This window comes from Eptatretus burgeri, chromosome 17 (assembly GCF_056783735.1).
Source record: "Eptatretus burgeri isolate ZD-2024b chromosome 17, Ebu_testis_v1, whole genome shotgun sequence".
Classification (NCBI taxonomy): Eukaryota; Metazoa; Chordata; class Myxini; order Myxiniformes; family Myxinidae; genus Eptatretus; species Eptatretus burgeri.
This window is the reverse complement of record NC_140977.1, coordinates 35,926,897-35,954,120: the sequence shown is the minus strand read 5'-3', so window position 1 is coordinate 35,954,120 and position 27,224 is coordinate 35,926,897. Positions and strand designations below refer to the sequence as shown.

The window sequence follows — 27,224 nt, the reverse complement described above, 5'->3', positions numbered from 1 at the left end:
ACACAATGGCCTGCTCTTTTTGGGAAACAGTCAAAGTCCATAACCTAAAAGCAGACAGAACAGCAGGCTTTACAGGTGTGCTCCTGGGTGCAGCACCCTCCTCCGACACTAGATTCCACCACCAATTAAATCCGTTTTACTCTTCTATTATAATTTATTTTTTCAGTTTTACTCTTATTCCCAATAAAGTCAGCTCTCTTTTGTAATCATATTATTTTTCTAGACTCCAAAATATTTTGATACCATTGTGGATTCTGTATGTATTTATTAGGGAGGCAAATATGGATGTATTTTGACCCTCCTTTCTCTCTACAATCACCTCTCCTGTTTTCAACTTTAACTCTCAATGCCCCCCAGCCACCCCCCTTGCCCCCATGTATCCCTGATAATTATACGTACTGTATAAGCTTCATAATGAACTCACAGTTACAAGAAAAGGCCATCCAGCCCACCTTGCCTGTGCTAACCCATGTGAGATGCTCCTAATGGAGTAAATAATGATAGTATATATTTATGGTAACACTGTATTTTTTGGAGTGTGGGGGTGTATCGGTTACATTTTACATTTAAAGACACCATGTAAAAATAACGCCGGTGGCGTGACATGCTCATGACAGTGAAGTTTCCGATAGCAATCCAAAACAAGGTATTTGTGGTGAATCACAGCTGTTAAAAGCTAACCTTTCCTCCTCCTATTCCTTTATGTGCCCGCTCAGGGGTTGGAAGACACTGCAGCTTTTAACACCTCAAATTTGATTTTAAAATTGTTTGGCCTATTTAATGCCCAAAACTGAGCAGAAAGTTCGTGATGCTGGGATCCCAGGTCCAAATCCCTTATGCTGGATTAATTTGTCCCTTGTTGCCGAACATTGTTAAATCATTCATTAAAAAGTCAGTACATTGATGCTTCTTTCTGTCCTTGTTCTACACGTGATAATATGTGCAAACTCTTCCATAAACCTGAGGTGTTGTAAAAATAAAATTCTTCCATCAATTTTTGTTCCATCCTAACAAACCACGCACGCACACACACACACACACACACACACACACACACACACACACACACACACACACACACACACACACACACACACACACACACACACACACACACACACACACAAACACACACACACACACACACACAAACACACACACACACACACACACACACACACACTGATGCCTCTTCTTACATGCAGAACACCATGATGAGTTGACAGCTGGGTCGAGATGTGACCCGAGGATAGACAGCTCAGAGGCGAGTATATACCTCCAGCTAGCCCGCCAACCGATACTTTCCTGCCATTTATTCCTGTGCTGCATAATACTTGAAAAAAATTCACTCAATTACATTCAGTATTTGAAAAACAATGCGGTTGTTCACAACAATGAAGTATAAAGAAGGTGAAAGGACAAGTGAAGCCCTGAGGATCAGACGATTATTGAAATGTGGAATGGTTGCCAAATGGTTATTTGAGAGAACAAATCTAAAAGTCCTGCATGATGAGAGAAGCATGATTCAAGGAAAATGTTGGCAATTATTATTAAGTTAATTTAGGTTTCATGTGAGGGACATTTCATGCTTTTGTTTTCAAGTGTGTGATCTTTTTATAATTTGATTCCACCCAGGTAAGGTTTAGTTTTTGAACAAGCAAAATGAAATTCTTTTCCTTTCTCTACTTACTCATATTCTTTAAAAAAAAAAAAAATTCTGGTAACTAAACTTCCTCTCTTATTAATTTATCCTCCCTTTCTTCTTCAACATCTTCACCGTATTCTCGTTATTATGGAGCTACTGGTTGCTCGTTGCATAATTTCTGGCAGTGGAGTTAACCTGCTAATGCAGTTCCCACTGTATAAATCGAGAGGAATTTCTCACCACTTTGACAACCGCTTTCATTTTCTGCACATCACTGACCCTGAGAGCACACCAAATATGCAGATGGCAATGAAATTGATTTCACTCAAAATTTATTGCATCAAAATTCATTACTTTAACAGTTTGCTGAGCTTCAACCAAAATCGCTGCAAAGTTTCTTTCCAAGTCCTTCCAGATGTTTGAACATCGATCTAACAAATGCCAAATTCAAAAGCCGTCTCCAAGTATTGAATAATTATTTATTCGTCGAAGCACTGAGTTTTCAACATAAATTGTACTGTGAAAATGAAATCAAAACCTAAGTGAGTTATGAGTCTTTATGAACATGAAGAAACATCCTGAGAATGACAACAGAGTGTTTTAGACTTGCTATCAATAGCATTTGGAGATCCACAGCAAAGGTTGTGGATAGTGTCAGCCAGCTCCAGGCAATGCAAAATGCGCCAGCGTTCAGATTGCAAGGAGATCGCATTCACGGTACTTTAGACCATGGCCTGAAGCTTGCTGGAAAAAATATGGAGGTCCTGGAAGAAGAGGCCCTCAGTACCTCGTGCTGTAGGGGGTAGCTCATCCAGGCTTGAGCCTCCCACAAATTGAAATTGTATTCGTTTGGCTCCAATGTAACCCGGCCTTCGTTCCTCCACCCAGGTCAGCATCCTGCAGCAATTAAACACAGTTCCTGTTTGTCGTTATTTATCAACACTTACCGACCAACAAATGAAAGAATGCTCCTAACTATTGCCTGTTCCTGCCATCATCAGATCTTGTTTTTGTACACATGTCATGTCCTCCAATGTTCAACACTTACCAGATATGCCAGCAGGCAATTGAGAATGAATGGAAATGTAAGGGTTAATATTACACATGCAAAAATATGACACATGCAAAAAATAATCTAAACAATGCACATATCTTAATATTACACATGCATCTTCATTTTCCACATGCAAAAATATGCACATACATATTAATATTGCATTAATATTACACATGCACATTAATATTACATTAATATTACACATGCATCTTAATATTCTATTAATATTACACATGCATCTTAATATTACATTAATATCACACATACATCTTAATATTACATAAATATTACACATGCATCTTAATATTACATTAATATCACACATACATCTTAATATTACATAAATATTACACATGCATCTTAATATTACATTAATATTACACATGCATCTTAATATTGCATTAATATTACACATGCATCTTAATATTATATAAATATCACACATACATCTTAATATTACATAAATATTACACATACATCTTAATATTACATAAATATTACACATGCATCTAAATATTACATTAATATTACAAATTCACCTTAAGATTACATTAATATTACACATGCATCTTAATATGACATTAATATTACACATACATCTTAATATTATATTAATATTACACATACATCTTAATATTACATAAATATTACACATTTATCTTAATATTGCATTAATATTACACATGCATCTTAATATTATATTAATATTACAAGTGCATCTTCATATTGCATTAAAATTGCACATACATCTTAATATTACATAAATATTACACATGCATCTTAATATTATATTAATATTACACATACATCTTAATATTATATTAGTATTACACATGCATATTAATATTACATTAATATTACACATGCATCTTTATTTTACATTATTTTACACATGCATCTTAATATTATATTAATATTACACATGCATCTTTATTTTACATTATTTTACACATGCATCTTAATATTATATTAATATTACACATGCATCTTAATATTACATTAATATTACACATGCATCTTAATATTACATTAATATTACACATGCATCTTTATTTTACATTATTTTACACATGCATCTTAATATTACATTAATATTACACATGCATCTTTATTTTACATTATTTTACACATGCATCTTAATATTATATTAATATTACACATGCATCTTAATATTACATTAATATTACACATGCATCTTAATATTATATTAATATTACACATGCATCTTTATTTTACATTATTTTACACATGCATCTTAATATTATATTAATATCACACATACATCTTAATATTACATAAATATTACACATACATCTTAATATTACATAAATATTACACATGCATGTTAATATTACACATGCATCTTAATATTACATTAATATTACACATGCATCTTAATACTACATAAATATTACACATGCATCTTAATATTTCAAAAATATTACACATGCATCTTAATATTGAGATAGATGCAATTAAAAATTTGCCACTAAAAGAGTTGCCTCGCACAAAGTCCTTCTCAAGACCGCAGGGTATGTATTCTATGAATACCATCTAGTTGCATTATTTAATTCGTTTCGAATTCAATTATTTTGTGTGCACATATATCTCCGTATGCCTGGTGTTGGCGCAGTGTTGAGCCTGGTGTTGGCGCAGTGGTTAGGGCAGCGGCTTGGGATCCAAAAGGTCCTGAGTTCAAGCCCCGTTGGGCCACTGAATTAATACACCAGGGGTTTGACTCAGCCTGTCATTCTTCCGAGGTCGGCGAAATGAGTACCAGTATACTGGGCCGGTGTATACCCCGGTTAAAATAGGTGTACCATATCCCTGTGTCGTAAGAGGCGACCAGGGTTGCGTCAGGAAGGGCATCCGGCGTAAAACATGTGCCAAATCACTATGCGGATCATATGGATGATCCGCTGTGGCGACCCCTAACGGGAGCAGCCGAAAGAAGAAGGAAATACATCTCCGTATGCCCGGTGTTGGCTTGATGGTTAGGGTGGTGGGCATGGGATCCAAGGATCCTGCGTTCAATTCTTGCTTGGCTGTTGAATGAACACCAGGTGGGGTTGACTTTGCCTGTCATCCATCTGAGGTTGGCAAAATGAGTGCCAGCTTGCTGGTATCATGTGTCGGAGTGGCAACCTGTCTTCGATTGTGCCCAATAGCCCAGGAGACTGCACAAATGCTCTGCACAGCGTATGATCCCAATGAATGGATGGATATATGTTTGCAATTTAATTCTGGCTTCAATTCATAATCCATTTCTGGGCGGGCACACACACTACCAGAGGGCACTATTTTGGCTACGCACATACGTACATACATACCCACATACACGATAGCTGCATTATTAGATTTTGATGAAAAATAAGTGTAGAGTTTCAAAAGCTCCTGAGAAGCCCATCATATCGCAAACAAAGAGTATAAGTATCTCCACTGTTTGAAATATCAGCTACTACCCCTATTGCAATGACGAAATACCAGCTCCTCTCACCCAGCAGACTTGTTGAGGAGCTTTGCTCTAAGTTGAAAGTATTGCTTTGCATGTCTCTCCTCCATCGTTGCTGCCTCCACTTGAAGTTCACCAAAAAGGTTCACGAGCCAGGAGAGGCGAGACACTCCACTGAATGATGGGAAGCCACACTTCTCAAAATCCATCAGTGGACCACCTGTGGTGACATAACATACAGCTTGGTCAAAAAGCAGAGATTTCAGGTTTATGAGCTCAATTAATGTTTAATATTCACAAAAATCTTGAATATACAAAAAAACCCAACTTTATTTCAATTTGACCCATTAATGGCATTAAGATTCTGAAATAGACCGAAAATAAGTCAAACATTTGAAAACTTTAAGATTGAGTTGATGGAGCTCAATTATCAACCTATCAGCTGCCAAGGTCGTTTTCCTTCATATACAAAATGTCACTTGTTTTTGGAAGCAGAACATAGACAAATACATATATATATATATATATATATATATATATATATATATATATATATATATGTATATATATATATATATATATGTATATATATATATATATATATATATATATATATATATATATATATATATATATATATATATATATATATATATGAAGGGGAGAGAGAGGGAGGAGGGGAGTGACACAGAGGGGGATAGAGCGAGAGAGAGAGAGAGAGAGAGAGAGAGAGAGAGAGAGAGAGAGAGAGAGAGAGAGAGAGAGAGAGAGAGAGAGAGAGAGAGAGAGAGAGAGAGAGAGAGAGAGAGAGAGAGAGAGAGAGAGAGAGGAGTGAGTGAGGAGGGAGCGAGGAAGGGGGAGAGAGGGTGGAAGAGGGGTGTGGAGAGCAGTGAAGGGCAGGGAGAGAGCGAGGAAAGGGAGAGAGAGCGAGGAAAGGGAGGAGAGACATGCCTCACCACACGTCGCTGTACACTCAAGGAAAGGTGGGGGGGTACGAGGAGGAGGATGGGAGCAAGAGAAAGACAGAGAGGAGTAGAGCAAGAATGGGGGGAGGGCGAGGAAGAGGGGGGAAGCACCACCTCACCACATGATGCTATACACTCCAGGAGGGAAGGGCTGCGGGGAGGGGGCTAGGAGCGAGATAAAGAGAAAGGGAGGGGTAAAGGAGGAAGGGAGAGAGGGGAGTGAGAGAGAGGGAGGAGGGGAGTGACACAGAGGGGGGGATAGAGAAAGAGAGTGAGAGAGAGAAAGAGAGAGAGAAGGGAGGGGAGAGAGAGGAGTGAGTGAGGAGGGGTGAGCAAGGAAGAGGGGGACAGCGAGGAAGGGGGAGGGGAGAGTGAGGCTCACCATACATCGCTATGCACTCCAGGAAGGAGAGGGTATGAGGAGGGAGATACGAGCAAGAGAAAGAGAGGAGGGGAACGAGTAAGAAGTGGAGAGTGAGGAAAGGGTAGGGAGAGCGCGAGGAAGGGGGGAGAGTGCCGAATGGGGAGGAAACGATGAGGGTGGGATGGAGGGAGAGCGGCTTCTCAAAAATTGAGTGGAAAATTTTTCAAGAGTTAATTAATTAAAACTTCATGACAATATTTTCCATTTCTCTCTTGGAATCATAGTTCACTCATCCCGTTGTTTTACTCATTCTAACCCTCCCATTACGTTAATGGTTCTTTTAATTTGAGTTTTCATTTACTTAATTTTGCCCTCCTAACTCCGGAGATTTTCCTATGGAGAACCCAGCCGAGGCCACGGGAGCCATCACGGCTATCCCGCTGATTAATTATTTTCGTTGCACTCACACTTTCGTCACATTCCTTAATTGGTTCACGAGTCAGTAAGTGACCACTATATTCGTTATGGGTGTGTGTCTGTCTGTCTCTCTGTCTGTCTGTCTGTCCCGAGCATAGCTCCGTGGGTTTTGATCCAATCCTGATAAAAATTTTGGTGGGAGGTTTATATCATGATCGAGTTGTGTTTTCCTGAGAATGGGCGTGGTGCGCCCATTATGGGCGGAGCCATGCCCAAAAAACATGTGTTTTTAGGGGGTAGCCGATTTCAAGTTACATCTTCTCTGAGGGGGTTTGTCGAATCTGGCAGGGGTTTCGGTATTTGGTTAGCCCAATGGCACCTGCATAGCCCCACGGAGCTCGATTTTTCATTTTCGTCCCAAGGTCAAGGTCACAAGGTCACGAACTTAGAAAATGTCAAAAAAAAATCAATAAATTGGGCATCGAGCTCCTTGGGTTTTCAACTGTTTCAAATGAAAGTTGGTATGCAAGTAGTGCTCTTCGAGAACTACAACTTTCATCATTTACGTTTTTCCTGATTCCCGCCAGTTTGCCCGTGGCGTCCCCTCGAAGGTCAAAAAATAAAAAAGGCGAACCGTGTACATTGCTCGTGAACCATCGCCGTCTCCAGACTTGTCCTTACTATAATTCATAGACCGCTGTTTGTTTGTTTGTTTGTGGGTTTGTTTGTTTGTGGATTTGTTTGTTGTGCTACTCCTCCTGCAGTTCTGGGCCAATTATATCCAGACTTGCTACTTAGGATCAACATGACCCCCAATTTATGTATAGGCGTGCTTATATCTTTACCTCGGGGTCTTGGGGGGTGGGGGATACAAATGTTCTATGTAAATGTGTATCGTGTAGTGCCCCCTTCAGGTGGGGGAGGGTATTACAAGTCCCCACCATTTACAGTGCAGTATTCCTGTCCCCATATTTTCCATTGCAGTGAGGTGTTTTGAATTATAAACAGTAGGTATGTTTTTGCTTCGTGTACGTTACCCGAGTTATTTATTTTGCCTATAGGGTGCTGTCACTTGCCGATTCACCGCCCAAATAAAGTCCGAAGAATAAAGTAGAATGCGTTGCATGCTTGGAACAAGACTGCCCATACTGCGGATACTCTGCTAGTTTATTTAAATTTTCAGATTTTACTCCACATTTCTACACTTAATTCGTCCACATGCTCCGAACCTCAAATCCGAAGGGAGATTTCGATTATATACTTTATTTAGTCAATGAGAGGGCATCGTGGTTCCAAGGCAAGGCATTTTTGAGCAGGCCAAAACAAATGGCGGCTTCAAACCCCTGCGGGGAAGAGCGGGCTGATTAAGGATAAGCCTGTTTTTTGTTTCCATGATGAGATGAGTTAATTATCTTCAAAAGGGGTGTTTAAATTTACCCAAACACCCAGTTTTCATTCATGCATTCCTTTGGAGTCCCCTTAGTATGCATGCAAAGTTTTCCAGCTGCTAGATTGAATAGTTTTAGAATTGTGGAGGAGACACTCTGACTGACTCACACTCATGACATGTATAGATATAGATGTACAGTTGATGTTTCTACTCAAAGTGGCTCAACAGGTTACATTTTTAAATACACTGACAAATTTGTGCCTTCCATAAAGTTACTCCAAATTATACTTTCATTTGGGGCTAGAGGAGGAGGGGGGGGTGAGTGGTGGCAAGGTTCTTCAGTTAATATAAGGCTGTTGCACCATGTGTACTCACCTAGTTCTTCGGAATTTTTTCATTGTATTAAGGACACGTATTTGGGAAAAATTGTCTGGGTGAATGAGCCAAGTCATTTCAGTGTAGTCATTCATAAGATTGTCTCATCCTGTGACCACTGAGTCTGACTGGGCAAGAGCACTGTGAGAGGGAAGCGCGACAAGCATCCTCCACATAAATGTGGACAGCTTGCAGCTCAATGCGTGCTCCACCCCCCCCCCTAACCATACACCATTGGGATTTATACACCTCGAATATTTATCAAATTATGCAAACAAAGTTTTTATAACATCCAATACCCCTTGTGCTCCTTGATGGGTGTTCATCGAATGGTCTTACCTGTAAAGTGGAGACATCCTTGTTCCAGAGTCTTCCCCTCCACTTGATCATGCAGTTGCTTGTACTGCGATGTCAATAATTCAATGTGCTCGACGTGGAGCACTCTTCCTGATGAGGCACCACGCAGAACTCAAAAGTTCTCGTGGTAAATTGAGACAAAAAAGGATTGGGGATGCTCGTGGTGGGAGGAGAGGATGTAAGGTAAGAGTGCACTGTGATGACAATGATAATAATCTGAGCGTCTATGAATGAGATAATGGTGGTTCTGCTGGCAAAACGACACCAAAATGGAATATGGCATGACAAAGCTCGATTGAACGTGTCAATATGCAAGTTGGAGATTAAAGGAAACAAACGAATGAGGCAAAAAAAAAATCAATGAAATGCAACTTTCTCCTTTTTGCATCTAATTGCATTTTCGCAATAATTTTTTTTCGCATTTAATTCAGTATCTCTCTCTCTCTCTCTCACACACACACACACACACACACACAAACACACACACACACACACACACACACACACACACACACACACACACACACACACACACACACACACACACACACACACACACACACACACACACACACACACACACACACACACACACACACACACAACATCTAAATTGACTTCTAGTTTGATACCGCTTCTAAACAGACCAACCAGCCTGCTAGGGAGAGGGGGAGGAGAGGGACGGGTGGAGGGGGAGGAGAGGGGACGGAGGGGAAAGGGGGGGGGGAGCGTTGGAGGGGTGATAAAACTTTCCAGCAAAAAAAACAAATTTAGAGGAAGAATTTTTAAAAAGCAGAAACAGAAATACCACAAAATATATCTCAGGCAAACATGGAGACAATGTCCTTCATAGATGTGTCAAGTCAGCAATGTGATGTAGTTGACTAGTGGTTTCAGTGATTTACCCATCTTATCTGAAAGCTTGAACAGGTTTTGTGCTGCAGAGGTGGAGAGAGCCAGTGGGTACTCCACACACACACACACACACACACACACACACACACACACACACACACACACACACACACACACACACACACACACACACACACACACACACACACACACACACACACACACACACACACACACACACATGCTTTCCAGCCTCAAGAAACAGCTTGGTGGAAAACAAAAGATTTTCAGTGAAATTATCCAGTAGTGTCATCATTGGCCAAGAGAAAGGAAAATTGGACCACGCGTCCTGACCTGATGCTCACCTGGATCAGGAGCAACAGTCATTGAAACCCCTCTGCAAACCACCCTAGACCCTGGTGTTTTTCAATGCCATGAACAAACTTTGGTACATTACAGGCGATGAAGGTTGTGGTCAAATTTCATTGAAAACGGGTGTGTAGTTTCGGAGAAGAGAGCAAATATCTATCTTGGGAGGTCAAAAAAACCCCTTGTAGACCCTATCTAATCAGCGCAGATTTTGATGTGGTCAATACACCTTCGTTAGGCATCAGATATGAAGCTTGTGGCCAAATTTCATCAAAATCGTGTTTGGTTCAAGCGATAATGACTGAAGTGTTTGCAGACTCATTGACTGACTGGCTCACTCACTCACTCACCTACGGGCACTGCTCGGTCGCATAAGCTCACCAGACCTGAAAATGGAAATGAAAACAAAACTCACCTGACAGTTTCTTCATGCGCTGCATTTTCTGTCGAGATGATGGCTGCTTGCACATCTGGGCAGGTGAGAGCTTCAGGCAAAGTGATCTGCTGAGTGCCAGCAATCTCCGCAAGAGACCTCCTGAAAATGAAATACGGGTATTTAAATAATCATGTCACAGGTAAGGGCTTCATCTGAGCACAAACAAACAAATCCCTTCATTAGAAAACAGGACACGAGCTGCTCTATTAGAATCGATGAAATAAGCTCCTGGCTTATCAACAACGGAGGCACGAAGTGGCTTTGGCCTGAAAAATGTAAATTATGCAAGAATGTAATGTCAAAAATTTTCAATAAAGTAAAATAAAAGTGAAATCGAAATCTGAAACTACTTCTACTGCTACCTCTACATCTCAAATTAGCTGCAAGGTGGGTCCTCTGGCTTAACACGCTTCTCGTTGATGGCACACACCTTGATGGATCACCATGCCTGTGAAACACGGAGTGACAGTTTATTGCTGAGTCGGGATTCAAACCCATGCCGGACAGCTCAAAGGACATTGTCCACATCTCTAGTTTATCCTGCCAGCCCAATATAAAGTAATCAATTTTTTCTCAACAGTTATCAAAATTTTCAGAACATTAAAATTATAAGAAAATAGGAGATGAAGAGTCAAGATGAAATGTGAAAAACTGAAAACATTCTCATGCAAGAGAGCAAGTGACAGGATGGGTGCTTCTCTTCTGTTCTTGTGCATGGCAGCTTGGCTGCAAGGTAGCTATTATTTATTGGAGTACAGTTGTGCCACTGATGCTGCGCCCCTCCACCAGTACTCTGGTACTCATTTCACTGACCTCAGAAGGATGACAGGCTGAGTCGACCCCACCTGGTGTTAATTCAGCAGCCAACAGGGCTCAAACTCAGGACCCTAGGATTCCGAGCCAGCCACCTTAACCACTAAGCCAACACCAGCTTTAGGATGGATTCTGATAATAAGCTGGTTGTTTGCACGTGACCTTATTACCTGGGAAATCGAATTCGCATGTATGTTGGTTGGTCTGGTCTGGGATTCTGTTTGTTTGTCTGTCTGTATGTTTAATCGCCGACAGGTCACACTTTTACTCCGATCTTCACGAAACGTCACCACCTGGTAGAGTTGGTCATCAGCAAGAAGCCTGTTAATTTTGAGGTCAAAAGGTTAACATAGGCCAAAGGTCAACAACTTTGTCAAATATATAAAATGCTCAATTTTCATCCAAGTGACTAGAAATTTGGAGAGTATTTGCATATCAGGTCACTGAATTCAACCACCAATTATTTTAAGGTCAACATCGGCCAAAAGGTCAACATAGGCCGAGTTTCTAAACTCATCAATTTACATCCGACTGTTTTGAAATTTGAAGAGCATTTGCATATTTGGTCTTTGAATTCAACGACCAATTTTTTTTTTTTTAAGTCAAATTTGTTTTAGGGGATTTCGCAAGTATTACGCTCTACATGACATCTTTCTTGTTTATTATATTTGTAATTCTTATCTTATAAACTTATCATATTATGCTGCCAACTTGCCATCTGCTTGGTTTGAGGCCAAACTGGAGAGGTTGCTTTTTGGGAAGCAGTTACTCCAGCTTCAGGAAGCTCTGTGTTAAGTGCAGAGCAATGCAGGTTTCAGTGCAACTCATTCATCCTAATGATTGACCCCTTGCCAACGATTGTTCTTTCACCCCCACCCCTTTATTCCTTATTTCCTTCCCTCCTGTTCTATCCACCATGAGGTGCACATAATGAAGCATCCTCTCACCTTGACAGGTAGCCAACAATATGCAGCACAGGTAAGCCTGACTTTCTGATGATTGCTTCAAGGTGGAGCACGTCTCGTATCAGCACACGACCCGCCATCCCAACTCCGACCACAACTGTGTTCACAAGCTTGCCCTTCATCGGCGAGTCACTCGAGCTTGGAGATTCTTTCTGCTGCAAGCCAAGACGATGCTTCACTAAACACACCACTTTACACAACACCTGAAAAAGGGGGAGGACTTTGTTAACTGGATTAGAACATCAAGAATAACGAACTGCAGCAGATGAAAACGTACAACCCCCCCCCCTCCGAAGACCATTTCAAAGCCAACAAGATCACGACTCACAAGCATACATTTGAGCTTGTCAAAGACAATAATTTTGGATTTCAATCACACTCCTATCTTAATTCCACCCCATTTGTGAAAATTACAAGAAATACACAACACAACTTCAGGTTGAATAGGAAAATTCTAACTTGAGAGCATCAGTTCTTCTTCCAGAATATGGCAGCTTGGCTGCCAGGTAACTTTCATTTTCATGGATCGCTGCTATACCGCTGATGTTGTGCCCCGATAGCAGTACACTGATACTCATTTGTCCAACCTCACAAGAATGACAGGCTGAGTCAACCACACTGAGTGTTCATTCAGTGGGAAAACAGGCTGAAACTCAGGACCCTCAAATCCCAAGCCAGCCACCCCAAACACTAAGCCAACACCAGGCTTCGAGCATCAGTGTGAGGCAGTTTCATGTGTGATCCATCCATCCATTGGGATCATATGCCTGGTGTTGGCTTAATGGTGAGGGTGGCAGGCTTGGGATCCGAGGGTAATGAGTTCAAATCTCGCTTAGCTGTTCAATTAATACCAGGTGGGGTTGACTCGACCTGTAATCCTTCCGAGGTCGGCAAAATGAGTGCCAGCATGGTGTTATACTGTCGGAGTGGCGACCCGTCCATGATTGTTCCCAACAGCCAACGAGACTGTTGAGGCAGCACCAATGCTCCGCACAGAGTAAGGTCGCAATGGATGAATGGATTGCTCGTGTTTGCACCATTCAGGTCAGATGAGATCTGTGACTTGCTGTAGGTACCATGTAAACCTGTACTAACCTGTTCCATGGTCGGGTTTTTGGTGACTAAACCTTCTCCCCCACCAGGTTTTCTAGTGAGGAGGGTGTTTGGGTATGGACACCCAACAGGATTAAAAACAAAACCTGTCAGAGGGCGGAGGAGCTCCTTGTGAGCCAACGGTCATCCACATCTAGTGCCCAACTGTGTCTGTGGACGTCCTCCTGCAGTTGGGTTACTTCTTATAAGGAGGTTGGTGGCAGGATTTGCATTCCAGACACCGTAAAACCCTTCATTCCACAAAAAAAATCTGAAAACCCACTCCGTGGGAGTACCTCCTGTGCAGCTTCCCTTCGCAGAGCAGCTCACAGGGTGACGGGATTGGGGCAAAGCCTTCGGGACCTCCAATCTTTGATGATAGAAGGGAAACCACGGGGTAACATTCCCGGGTCAGATTGCGGGAGAGTGGGTCGGGGTGGTGCTGAGGTGTAGTCCACCAGACGGCCGTTTCTAGGCACACACCCGAAGGCGGACTCCTTGGGTTAACCTGAGGCGGTCCCTTCGGGTGGGTGCCTGGAATGTCGTATCCCGAAGAGAGGATGATCACCTGTCTCTGTTATCTTCTGAGCCCAAGCGTTTTGACAATGGTATTGCAGCACTCTCTGAGGTTCGAAGACCGGATTGCGGCGAGATAATGGTGAGTGGTTACACCTACTATTGGTCTGGTCGCTCTGATGCTCACCATACCCAAGGAGTTGCTGCAGCTGTGTCCAATAAGTAATTGTAATTGGGACACAATTACCATTGTGTCCCAATGGTAATTGAGGTAACACCAGTCAACAAGCGTATTATGAGATTAAGGATTCGTCACTCCTTAGGTGTCATTTCCCTGGTCTCTTTTTATGCTCCGACTGAGGTGAGTGATCTCACCGTGAAGGACACATTCTATGCCACGCTCGAGTCTGTGGTTGATCAGTACCCCAGGCGAGATACACTTCTCATCTTGGGGGATTTCAATGCATCGACTGGAACTGATAGGGATCGTTATGAGACATGTGTTGGTCCCGATGGGTCTGGAACTGTGAACCAGAAAAGCACGAAGTTCCTTAACTTTGCAAGAAGTCATGGACTTATGGTGGCTGGTTCATGGTTTCAGCTCCCACAAGCTCATCGCTGGACTTGGTATTCCACCACTGGTGGTGTGGCAAAGGAGATTGACCATGTCCTCATTGATGGTCACTGGAGGATGATCCAGAACTGCAAGGTCTACCGGAGTGCTCAGTTCCCCAATACTGACCATCGGCTTGTTTGAGCAACTCTTAAAGTTGCACCTTTAATCCTGGAGAATGGTACCATCCCAGCCATGGCTGGATGTTGGCAAGCTCAGGGATGAGAGAGTAGTTGCGGAGTTTGCGAACAAGCTGAGTAGAGATTTGGGGGGTCTGGGTGCTTTGGGGGATCCTGAAGAGTTGTGGAGCGCCTTCAAGACCACCGTCCTTGATGTTGCCAGTGGATGACTTGGAACTCACCGGAGGGTGAAGAAGAATTTTGTCTCTCAAGGGACACTGGATACCATTGCCCAGAGTCGCAGGGCCAGGCTGAATGGCAGAGCTGAGCTGTTCAGGGAGTTGATGCGTAAAACTGTACGTGTGCTGAGGGTGGACATGGAGGCCAATGTGCAAGGAATCTCTGAGGAGGTAGAACATCACCTGTGGTCAAGTGATTCTCGTCCTGCTTTGAGGGCAATTTGCACATTGCGTTCATCCAAGCCCATCCCTCGGAGCACTTCAGTTAGAGCGGAGAGTGGTAGGCTCTTGACAGAGGAGCCTGAAGTGAAGGCCCGCTGGGCCGGTTACTTGGAGAGGTTGAACCAGGCTGATGCACCAGCTGTTGAGTTGGACATCAGGGGTGTTACAATCCCTATTGCTGACCCTCCAATCAACTGTAGTACAACTCTATTTGTGGAAACACAGGCTGTGGTGAACCGGTTGAAATGGGGTAAAGCTCCAGGGATCTGTGGCATCCATGCTGAACTTCTCATGGCTGGTGGAAATGCTGCACTCGTGTCGTTGTGTGCAGTTCTGTGCTCTGCCTGGAACACAGGCATCATCCCAACTGACTGGAAGAGGGGCCTTGTTGTTCCTCTCTGGAAAGGAAGTGTGATCGCCAAGACTGCAACAACTACCGATGGGGTGAAGCTGCTCTCAGTGCCGGGAAGGTCTTTGCTTGGATAATTTTTGCTGGGGTTCACCACCATTTGCTTGAGCACCAGCGTCCAGAGCAGTCAGGATTTACACCAAAGAGGTCAACGATTGACCGTATCCTTGCTCTTGGTGTCCTCACCGAACGCAGATGAGAGTTTCGGCAGTGGCTGCTTGCAGCCTATGTTGATCTCTGTAAAGTGTTCGATTCAGTGAATTGGGATGCCCTCTGGAGGATTCTTGGTCTTCGTGGGGTGCCTGACAGGGGATGGGCCTGGCATCTGCCTGGGGGATAGCCAGACGGAGGCCCCTGGAGTACCGGCGGAAAGTGGACGCAGCGACGTGCTGTTCTGGCACATGCTCCCATACCTGACCTGACCTGTGGGGTGCCATCAAAACTGATCGATCTGATGTCTGAACTTTACTCTGGTACTGAGAGTGCTGTGAAGTGTGGTGGTACCATTTCTGAGTTATTTCCAGTTGTTACTGGAGTTCATCTGGGGTGTGTACTGCCCCCCCCCCCCCACTTTTCAGCACTTGTATGGACTGGATTCCGTGGAGGATGTCAGAGAAATCAAGGTTTGGTGCATTGTTTGGGAATGTCAAGATCACTGATCTTGATTTTGCAGATGATGCAGTCATCTTTGCGGAGACTCGAGATATCCTTTTGGGGGCCCTCGAGTTGCTGAATGAAGAGTCGGAGCCGCTGGGATTTCGGGTTTCCTGGGTCAAAACTAAGATCCAGGCTTTCAATGACATCTTGGATACTGCTATCCTGCCTGTACCTGTTTATGGTGAGGATGTTGAGGTTGCGAAGAGATTCACTTACCTTGGCAGTGATATTCATGTCTCTGCTGGCTGTGAGCCAGAGGTCAATAGACGTCTGGGTCGGGCCTGGGGAGTCATGGACTCATTGGATCATGGGGTGTGGCGCTGCCGGTACCTGTGTGGGAGGAGGAAAGTCCGAGTCTTCAGTTCCTTGGTCCTTCCAGTCTTGCTCTACGGATGTAAGACTTGGACTCTGACTCGTGATCTGCGACAGAGACTTAATTCCTTTGGTACCAGGTCTCTTCAGAAATTCCTTGGCTATCGCTGGTCAGACTTTGTGTCCAACAAGCGGTTGTTGAGAGAGACTCAAATGAGATTTGTTACCTGCATAATCCGTGAGCGTCAGCTACGGCTGTATGGACATGTGGCTCCTTTTCCTGACGCTGATCCTGCTCACAAGATTCTCTCAGCGGGGGAGTCTCGTGAGTGGAGGAGGCCAGTGGGCCGACCACGTGCTTCGTGGTTGCATCAGGTTGACCATCATCTCAAGGAGATGGGGATGGGCCTGGCATCTGCCTGGGGGATGGCCAGATGGAGGCCCCTGGAGTACCTGCGGAAAGTGGACGCAGCGACGCGCTGTTCTGGCACATGCTCCCATACCTGTCCTGACCTATAGCTTGATTTAAAGGTAATTTTACTGCTTATCTAATGACAAATCTCTCAAGGGTGAAAAAAGGCTTTGTAGAAAAAAGGCTACCACCTAAACTAATTTCACCAAATATACACCTCAATGTATAAAAGACTAATAATGTACATCGGACGGTGTAAAACAAGCGATTTTGATCCATATACCTATAGTTGTTTCGAGAGATGCTTTGTAGATCTGAGAGGTCGTTCCGATTTCCGATTGTCTGATAACAAAACAGATGTTGAATATGTTATTTAATTAAGCCCTGATGATCTCGGGTGATCGGGACAATTAATTGGTGCATTTTTAACTCAGGCCGTTATAATTGTTTCCATAGGCCGTGGTTTGAAAATTACAAGTTATACAGATTAAACAAATACATCAAATGAAAGCCAGATCAACCACGTATTCAATGATTCAAGTAGAAGGTCCATACAATGATTTACAGCATGCAATGCCTGCCATACAACGCATCGTGCTGCCATCTCGAAATCGCCACATGCCAATGTGTAAACCTTCACCAACCACCTCACAACAAGGTAAGTTGTTTTGCTGTTTGTTGGTGACCTGACTGCTGCGAGCTCCCAATGTTAATTACACAAAAACTTTATACTATCAGATTAACCACAATTCACCTGATTTGGGGGGGTTTAAACGGTCATGAGGAGGTCAATTGGCCTATTAACACTCTTTTACACCATTTAAACCCCATTATGCCATTGAGACCGCTTCGAGTTTAGACCTTCACATCCATTTATGCCCCTTCACACCCATTTAGTCCCTTCACACCCATTTCGTCCCCTTCACACTCATTTAGTCCCCTTCACACTCATTTAGTCCCCTTCACACCCATTTAGTCCCCTTCACACTCATTTAGTCCCCTTCACACCCATTTAGACCCCTTAACACCCATTTAGTCACCTTCACACCCCTTCACACCCATTTAGTCCCCTTCACACCCATTTAGACCCCTTCACACCCATTTGGACCCCTTCACACCCATTTAGACCCCTTCACAACCATTTAGTCTCGTTCACACCCATTTAGTCCCCTTCACACCGATTTAGACCCCTTAACACCCATTTAGTCACCTTCACACCCATTTAGTCCCCTTCACACCCATTTAGTCCCCTTCACACTCATTTAGTCCCCTTCATACCCATTTAGACCCCTTAACACCCATTTAGTCCCCTTCACACCCATTTAGTCCCCTTCACACCCATTTAGTCCCCTTCATACCCATTTAGACCCCTTAACACCCATTTAGTCCCCTTCACACCCATTTAGTCCCCTTCACACCCATTTAGACCCCCTTCACACCCATTTAGACCCCTTCACACCCATTTAGTCACCTTCACACCCATTTAGACCCCTTCACACCAATTTGGACCCCTTCACACCCATTTAGACCCCTTCACACCCATTTAGTCCCCTTCACACACATTTAGACCCCTTCACACTCATTTAGTCCCCTTCACACCCATTTAGACCCCTTAACACCCATTTAGTCCCCTTCACGCCCGTTTAGTCCCCTTCACACCCATTTAGACCCCTTCACACCCATTTGGACCCCTTCACACCCATTTAGACCCCTTCACACCCATTTAGAACCCTTCACACCCATTTAGACCCCTTCACACCCATTTGGACCCCTTCACACCCATTTAGACCCCTTCACACCCATTTAGACCCCTTCATACCCATTTGGACCCCTTCACACCCATTTAGACCCCTTCACACCCATTTAGTCACCTTCACACCCATTTAGACCCCTTCACACCCATTTGGACCCCTTCACACCCATTTAGACCCCTTCACACCCATTTAGTCCCCTTCACACCCATTTAGTCACCTTCACACCCATTTAGACCCCTTCACACACATTTAGTCCCCTTCACACCCATTTAGTCACCGTCACACCCATTTAGACCCCTTCACACCCATTTAGTCCCCTTCACACCCATTTAGTCCCCTTCACACTCATTTAGTCCCCTTCACACCCATTTAGACCACTTAACACCCATTTAGTCCCCTTCACACCCATTTAGTCCCCTTCACACCCATTTGGACCCCTTCACACCCATTTGGACCCCTTCACACCCATTTAGACCCCTTCACACCCATTTAGACCCCTTCACACCCATTTAGTCACCTTCACACCCATTTAGACCCCTTCACACCCATTTGGACCCCTTCACACCCATTTAGACCCCTTCACACCCATTTAGTCCCCTTCACACCCATTTAGTCACCTTCACACCCATTTGGACCCCTTCACACCCATTTAGTCACCTTCACACCCATTTAGACCCCTTCACACACATTTAGTCCCCATTCACACCCATTTAGTCACCGTCACACCCATTTAGACCCGTTCACACTCATTTAGTCCCCTTCACACCCATTTAGTCCCCTTCACACTCATTTAGTCCCCTTCACACCCATTTAGACCACTTAACACCCATTTAGTCCCCTTCACACCCATTTAGTCCCCTTCACACCCATTTGGACCCCTTCACACCCATCTGGGCCCCTTCACACCCATTTAGACCCCTTCACACCCATTTAGACCCCTTCACACCCACTTAGTCCCCCTCACACCCCTTTAGCCCCCTTCACACCCATTTGGACCCCTTCACACCCATTTAGACCCCTTCACACCCATTTAGTCCCCTTCACACCCATTTAGTCACCTTCACACCCATTTAGACCCCTTCACACACATTTAGTCCCCTTCACACCCATTTAGTCACCTTCACACCCATTTAGACCCCTTCACACCCATTTAGTCCCCTTCACACCCATTTAGACCCCTTCCCACTCATTTAGTCCCCTTCACACCCATTTAGTCCCCTTCACACTCATTTAGTCCCCTTCACACCCATTTAGACCCCTTAACACCCATTTAGTCACCTTCACACCCATTTAGACCCCTTCACACACATTTAGTCCCCTTCACACCCATTTAGTCACCGTCACACCCATTTAGACCCCTTCACACCCATTTAGTCCCCTTCACACCCATTTAGACCCGTTCACACTCATTTAGTCCCCTTCACACCCATTTAGTCCCCTTCACACTCATTTAGTCCCCTTCACACCCATTTAGACCACTTAACACCCATTTAGTCCCCTTCACACCCATTTAGTCCCCTTCACACCCATTTGGACCCCTTCACACCCATTTGGACCCCTTCACACCCATTTAGACCCCTTCACACCCATTTAGACCCCTTCACACCCATTTAGTCACCTTCACACCCATTTAGACCCCTTCACACCCATTTGGACCCCTTCACACCCATTTAGACCCCTTCACACCCATTTAGTCCCCTTCACACCCATTTAGTCACCTTCACACCCATTTAGACCCCTTCACACACATTTAGTCCCCTTCACACCCATTTAGTCACCGTCACACCCATTTAGACCCCTTCACACCCATTTAGTCCCCTTCACACCCATTTAGTCCCCTTCACACCCATTTAGTCCCCTTCACACTCATTTAGTCCCCTTCACACCCATTTAGACCCCTTAACACCCATTTAGTCACCTACACACCCATTTAGTCCCCTTCACACCCATTTAGTCCCCTTCACACTCATTTAGTCTCCTTCATACCGATTTAGACCTCTTCACACCCATTTAGTCCCCTTCACACCCATTTAGTCCCCTTCACACCCATTTAGTCCCCTTCACACCCATTTAGTCCCCTTCACACTCATTTAGTCCCCTTCATACCCATTTAGACCCCTTCACACCCATTTAGTCCCCTTCACACCCATTTAGTCCCCTTCATACCCATTTAGACCCCTTAACACCCATTTAGTCCCCTTCACACCCATTTAGTCCCCTTCACACCCATTTAGACCCCTTCACACCCATTTGGACCCCTTCACACCCATTTGGACCCCTTCACACCCATTTAGACCCCTTCACACCCATTTAGTCCCCTTCACACCCATTTAGACCCCTTCACACCCATTTAGTCCCCTTCACACCCATTTAGACCCCTTAACACCCATTTAGTCACCTTCACACCCATTTAGTCCCCTTCACACCCATTTAGTCTCCTTCACACTCATTTAGTCCCCTTCATACCCATTTAGACCCCTTAACACCCATTTAATCCCCTTCACACCCATTTAGTCCCCTTCACACTCATTTAGTCCCCTTCATACCCATTTAGACCCCTTAACACCCATTTAGTCCCCTTCACACCCATTTAGTCCCCTTCACACCAATTTAGTCCCCTTCACACTCATTTAGACCCTTTTGCAATATAAACACATTCTTCGGCCCTTTTGGCACTTCATGTGTGTGGACTTTTTAAGACCATTTGGACACTTTAGACGCCTTTTTCTCACCCATTTAGACCCCTTCACACCCATTTGGACCCCTTCACACCCATTTAGACCCCTTCACACCCATTTAGTCCCCTTCACACCCATTTAGTCACCTTCACACCCATTTGGACCCCTTCACACCCATTTAGTCACCTTCACACCCATTTAGACCCCTTCACACACATTTAGTCCCCTTCACACCCATTTAGTCACCGTCACACCCATTTAGACCCGTTCACACTCATTTACTCCCCTTCACTCCCATTTTGTCTCTTTCACACTCATTTAGTCCCCTTCACACCCATTTAGTCCACTTAACACCCATTTAGTCCCCTTCACACCCATTTAGTCCCCTTCACACCCATTTGGACCCCTTCACACTCATTTCGACCCCTTCACACCCATTTAGACCCCTTCACACCCATTTAGACCCCTTCACACCCATTTACTCACCTTCACACCCATTTAGACCCCTTCACACCCATTTGGACCCCTTCACACCCATTTAGACCCCTTCACACCCATTTAGTCCCCTTCACACCCATTTAGTCACCTTCACACCCATTTAGACCCCTTCACACACATTTAGTCCCCTTCACACCCATTTAGTCACCTTCACACCCATTTAGACCCCTTCACACCCATTTAGTCCCCTTCACACCCATTTAGACCCCTTCCCACTCATTTAGTCCCCTTCACACCCATTTAGTCCCCTTCACACTCATTTAGTCCCCTTCACACCCATTTAGACCCCTTAGCACCCATTTAGTCACCTTCACACCCATTTAGACCCCTTCACACACATTTAGTCCCCTTCACACCCATTTAGTCACCGTCACACCCATTTAGACCCCTTCACACCCATTTAGTCCCCTTCACACCCATTTAGACCCGTTCACACTCATTTAGTCCCCTTCACACCCATTTAGTCCCCTTCACACTCATTTAGTCCCCTTCACACCCATTTAGACCACTTAACACCCATTTAGTCCCCTTCACACCCATTTAGTCCCCTTCACACCCATTTGGACCCCTTCACACCCATTTGGACCCCTTCACACCCATTTAGACCCCTTCACACCCATTTAGACCCCTTCACACCCATTTAGTCACCTTCACACCCATTTAGACCCCTTCACACCCATTTGGACCCCTTCACACCCATTTAGACCCCTTCACACCCATTTAGTCCCCTTCACACCCATTTAGTCACCTTCACACCCATTTAGACCCCTTCACACACATTTAGTCCCCTTCACACCCATTTAGTCACCTTCACACCCATTTAGACCCCTTCACACCCATTTAGTCCCCTTCACACCCATTTAGACCCCTTCCCACTCATTTAGTCCCCTTCACACCCATTTAGTCCCCTTCACACTCATTTAGTCCCCTTCACACCCATTTAGACCCCTTAACACCCATTTAGTCACCTACACACCCATTTAGTCCCCTTCACACCCATTTAGTCCCCTTCACACTCATTTAGTCCCCTTCATACCCATTTAGACCCCTTCACACCCATTTAGTCCCCTTCACACCCATTTAGTCCCCTTCACACCCATTTAGTCCCCTTCACACCCATTTAGTCCCCTTCACACTCATTTAGTCCCCTTCATACCCATTTAGACCCCTTCACACCCATTTAGTCCCCTTCACACCCATTTAGTCCCCTTCATACCCATTTAGACCCCTTAACACGCATTTAGTCCCCTTCACACCCATTTGGGCCCCTTCACACCCATGTAGTCCCCTTCACACACATTTGGACCCCTTCACACGCATTTGGACCCCTTCACACCCATTTAGACCCCTTCACATCCATTCTGTCCCCTTCACACCCATTTAGACCCCTTCACACCCATTTAGTCCCCTTCACACCCATTTAGACCCCTTAACACCCATTTAGTCACCTTCACACCCATTTAGTCCCCTTCACACCCATTTAGTCTCCTTCACACTCATTTAGTCCCCTTCATACCCATTTAGACCCCTTAACACCCATTTAATCCCCTTCACACCCATTTAGTCCCCTTCCCACTCATTTAGTCCCCTTCATACCCATTTAGACCCCTTAACACCCATTTAGTCCCCTTCACCCCCATTTAGTCCCCTTCACACCAATTTAGTCCCCTTCACACTCATTTAGACCCTTTTGCAATATAAACACATTCTTCGGCCCTTTTGGCACTTCATGTGTGTGGACTTTTTAAGACCATTTGGACACTTTAGACGCCTTTTTCTCACCCATTTAGACCCCTTCACACCCATTTGGACCCCTTCACACCCATTTAGGCCCCTTCACACCCATTTAGTCCCCTTCACACCCATTTAGTCACCTTCACACCCATTTGGACCCCTTCACACCCATTTAGTCACCTTCACACCCATTTAGACCCCTTCACACACATTTAGTCCCCTTCACACCCATTTGAACCCCTTCACACCCATTTGGGCCCCTCCACCCCCATTTAGAGCCCTTCACAGCCATTTAGTCCCCTTCGCACCCATTTAGACCCCTTCACACCCATTTAGTCCCCTTCACACCCATTTAGACCCCTTAACACCCATTTAGTCACCTTCACACCCATTTAGTCCCCTTCACACCCATTTAGTCTCCTTCACACTCATTTAGTCCCCTTCATACCCATTTAGACCCCTTAACACCCATTTAATCCCCTTCACACCCATTTAGTCCCCTTCACACTCATTTAGTCCCCTTCATACCCATTTAGACCCCTTAACACCCATTTAGTCCCCTTCACCCCCATTTAGTCCCCTTCACACCAATTTAGTCCCCTTCACACTCATTTAGACCCTTTTGCAATATAAACACATTCTTCGGACGTTTTGGCACTTCATGTGTGTGGAGTTTTTAAGACCATTTGGAGAGTTTACACGCCTTTTTCTCACCCATTTAGACCCCTTCACACCCATTTGGACCCGTTCACACCCATTTAGACACCTTCACACGCATTTAGTCCCCTTCACACCCATTTAGTCACCTTCACACCCATTTGGACCCCTTCACACCCATTTAGTCACCTTCACACCCATTTAGACCCCTTCACACACATTTAGTCCCCTTCACACCCATTTAGTCACCGTCACACCCATTTAGACCCGTTCACACTCATTTAGTCCCCTTCACACCCATTTAGTCCCCTTCACACTCATTTAGTCCCCTTCACACCCATTTAGACCACTTAACACCCATTTAGTCCCCTTCACACCCATTTAGTCCCCTTCACACCCATTTGGACCCCTTCACACCCATTTGGACCCCTTCACACCCATTTAGACCCCTTCACACCCATTTAGACCCCTTCACACCCATTTAGTCACCTTCACACCCATTTAGACCCCTTCACACCCATTTGGACCCCTTCACACCCATTTAGACCCCTTCACACCCATTTAGACCCCTTAACACCCATTTAGTCACCTTCACACCCATTTAGTCCCCTTCACACCCATTTAGTCTCCTTCACACTCATTTAGTCCCCTTCATACCCATTTAGACCCCTTAACACCCATTTAATCCCCTTCACACCCATTTAGTCCCCTTCACACTCATTTAGTCCCCTTCATACCCATTTAGACCCCTTAACACCCATTTAGTCCCCTTCACACCCATTTAGTCCCCTTCACACCAATTTAGTCCCCTTCACACTCATTTAGACCCTTTTGCAATATAAACACATTCTTCGGCCCTTTTGGCACTTCATGTGTGTGGACTTTTTAAGACCATTTGGACACTTTAGACGCCTTTTTCTCTTTTGTCTTTATACCCAATTAGACCTCTTCAGCCATTTTAAGACTCCCCTTTATTTTTTTTGTTGGTATACACTGTCGAGGCTCAGATGAGAGCTAACACACAGAAATGCACAACAAGGGGAGCCGGAGACAAGAAAGGCGGTAGAGGGAAGGAAAAAAAAAAACACTGTGCAACAGAGACATGAGGAGATCTGTGGAAGGGAGAGGGATGGGGCGGGGTACACAGGGTAAACAAGATGGACACTACAGGGATTTTCAGGTCCTTGCACGACAGAGACTTTCAGGAAGGAAAGCAGGGAATTCGCAGGAGGTGGGTTTGGGGTGGATTTGTGGGGGTAGAAAAGATCATGGTTTTTGGATGGTGGAAGATAAGAGGTGGTGGTGAACAGCTGTTTTGAAGATCTGGAGGGAAGAGTGGGATTGAAGAGAGTGTGGGAGTTTGTTCTAAAGGTGGGAACAAAATAGAGGAATGAAAGATAAAATGTGAGCAGTGATTCTAGATTTTGGACCTTGAGATTTTGGATTCTAGGATCTTGAGCGCCCTGCAGAAATATGGTGGTGGGGGGGGGGAGCAGGGGTGGTGAGGCCGGAGAGGCGACAGTTGAAGAATGAAAGACAACCGACCTGCCTGCGGTGAGAGAGTGGGAGACCCAAAGGCTCAGCCTAATCACGGGAGATACCAATGATCCTAAATGCCTTGGTTTCCACAACGTGAAGCCGAGAAAGGTGAGAGGCGAATGCATGAGCTCAAAGGGGAGAGAAGTACTCCATCAGGTTGTGGACAAAAGCTTTGTATGTCGTCAGGAGCTTAGGTGTGCCAAGGAAGGACTTTGCATGACGGAGGATGCCCAGTTGGTGACTGGCTTTGGAGGCCAGCTTGGAAATGTAACCTTATAAGACCCATTAGACCCTTATAAGACCCTTTTAAAACCATTCAAACACTTTAGGTACCTGAGACCCTTTATGCCGCTTCGATGCCTTTGACCTGTCAGACCTGTTTTTTGACCTTTTAAGAACCTTAAGCCACTTTAGACCCGTTAGAAAATAAAATCAAAATCCCCCCGAAAATCGTTTTTGACGACTTGTTTTGTGTACCATTCGCGTCGCATCACAAGTTCCAATGACGGATCAAAACTGGAAGGACAGCACAAACTGTATGTGGTTATTGGTAGGAAAACAACAACACTGGATGAGATCGCAGCTTGAACGCGCATGACACATCGTAGAAAACACCGCCATTACCTCCATATTTATTCAATACTGCACCTTGAAGGATATTCTCATGCTTTGTAAAGCAAGACCTGTGGCAGTCCAAGTCCAAGTCCAAGTCCAAGTCCAAGTCCAAGTCCAGCTCCAATCCCACAGTTGCTTGTTAACACTGAAGTCCACAGTTCAACATCCCAGACCACCAGGGGGTGGTGTTGATGAGCCCAGGTGCCACATGCAACCGAAATTGAGGACTTTGAGTCAGATAGAATGGGTCAGAATAATGTGATGGGGGTGAGCGGGGAGATTGGGGTGAATTGATTGAGATTTCAGAAAAGGAAACAATTCTTATAATATCTGAAAAGGAAGGAAGAATTAAGGAAGAAGGAGGTTATGAAAATAAAAATCAGAAAAAGGGAAGGGAAACTAATGGATTGTAAGTTATCAATTAAGTTGAATGGTTGGTTTGTTTCATGTTCCCATTTCAAAAATAAATTTGGAAAAAAAAAGATAGGGGACGATCGTAGTGTTGGGGAAAGGGTGAAATTGGAAAGGGAAGGGAGGAGTGCAATGTGATCACGATAATCTGAGCAGCTCCGACTGAGATCATAGTGGGTCTTGCTGGCTAAGCTGGCACCAAAATGTGATTTTAAAATGGTACAAGTCTGGAGATGGCGAGGGTTCACGAGCAATGTACACGGTTCGCCTTTTTTATTTTTTGACCT

The 27,224-nt window shown here is 44.5% G+C and overlaps 1 protein-coding gene across 1 annotated transcript; it reads right to left on the bottom strand.

The window, feature by feature from the left end:
• Window positions 1–1,895: 1,895 nt before the first annotated feature.
• On the bottom strand, window positions 1,896–26,671 carry BLVRA (biliverdin reductase A). The gene is given in 8 exon segments (XM_085860893.1): window positions 1,896–2,542; window positions 5,200–5,374; window positions 9,005–9,112; window positions 9,928–9,988; window positions 10,107–10,142; window positions 10,658–10,781; window positions 12,443–12,615; window positions 26,560–26,671. Coding segments are annotated over 8 exon segments (1,035 nt in total). The 5' UTR covers window positions 26,578–26,671; the 3' UTR covers window positions 1,896–2,202.
• Between the last annotated feature and the right edge of the window lie 553 nt (window positions 26,672–27,224).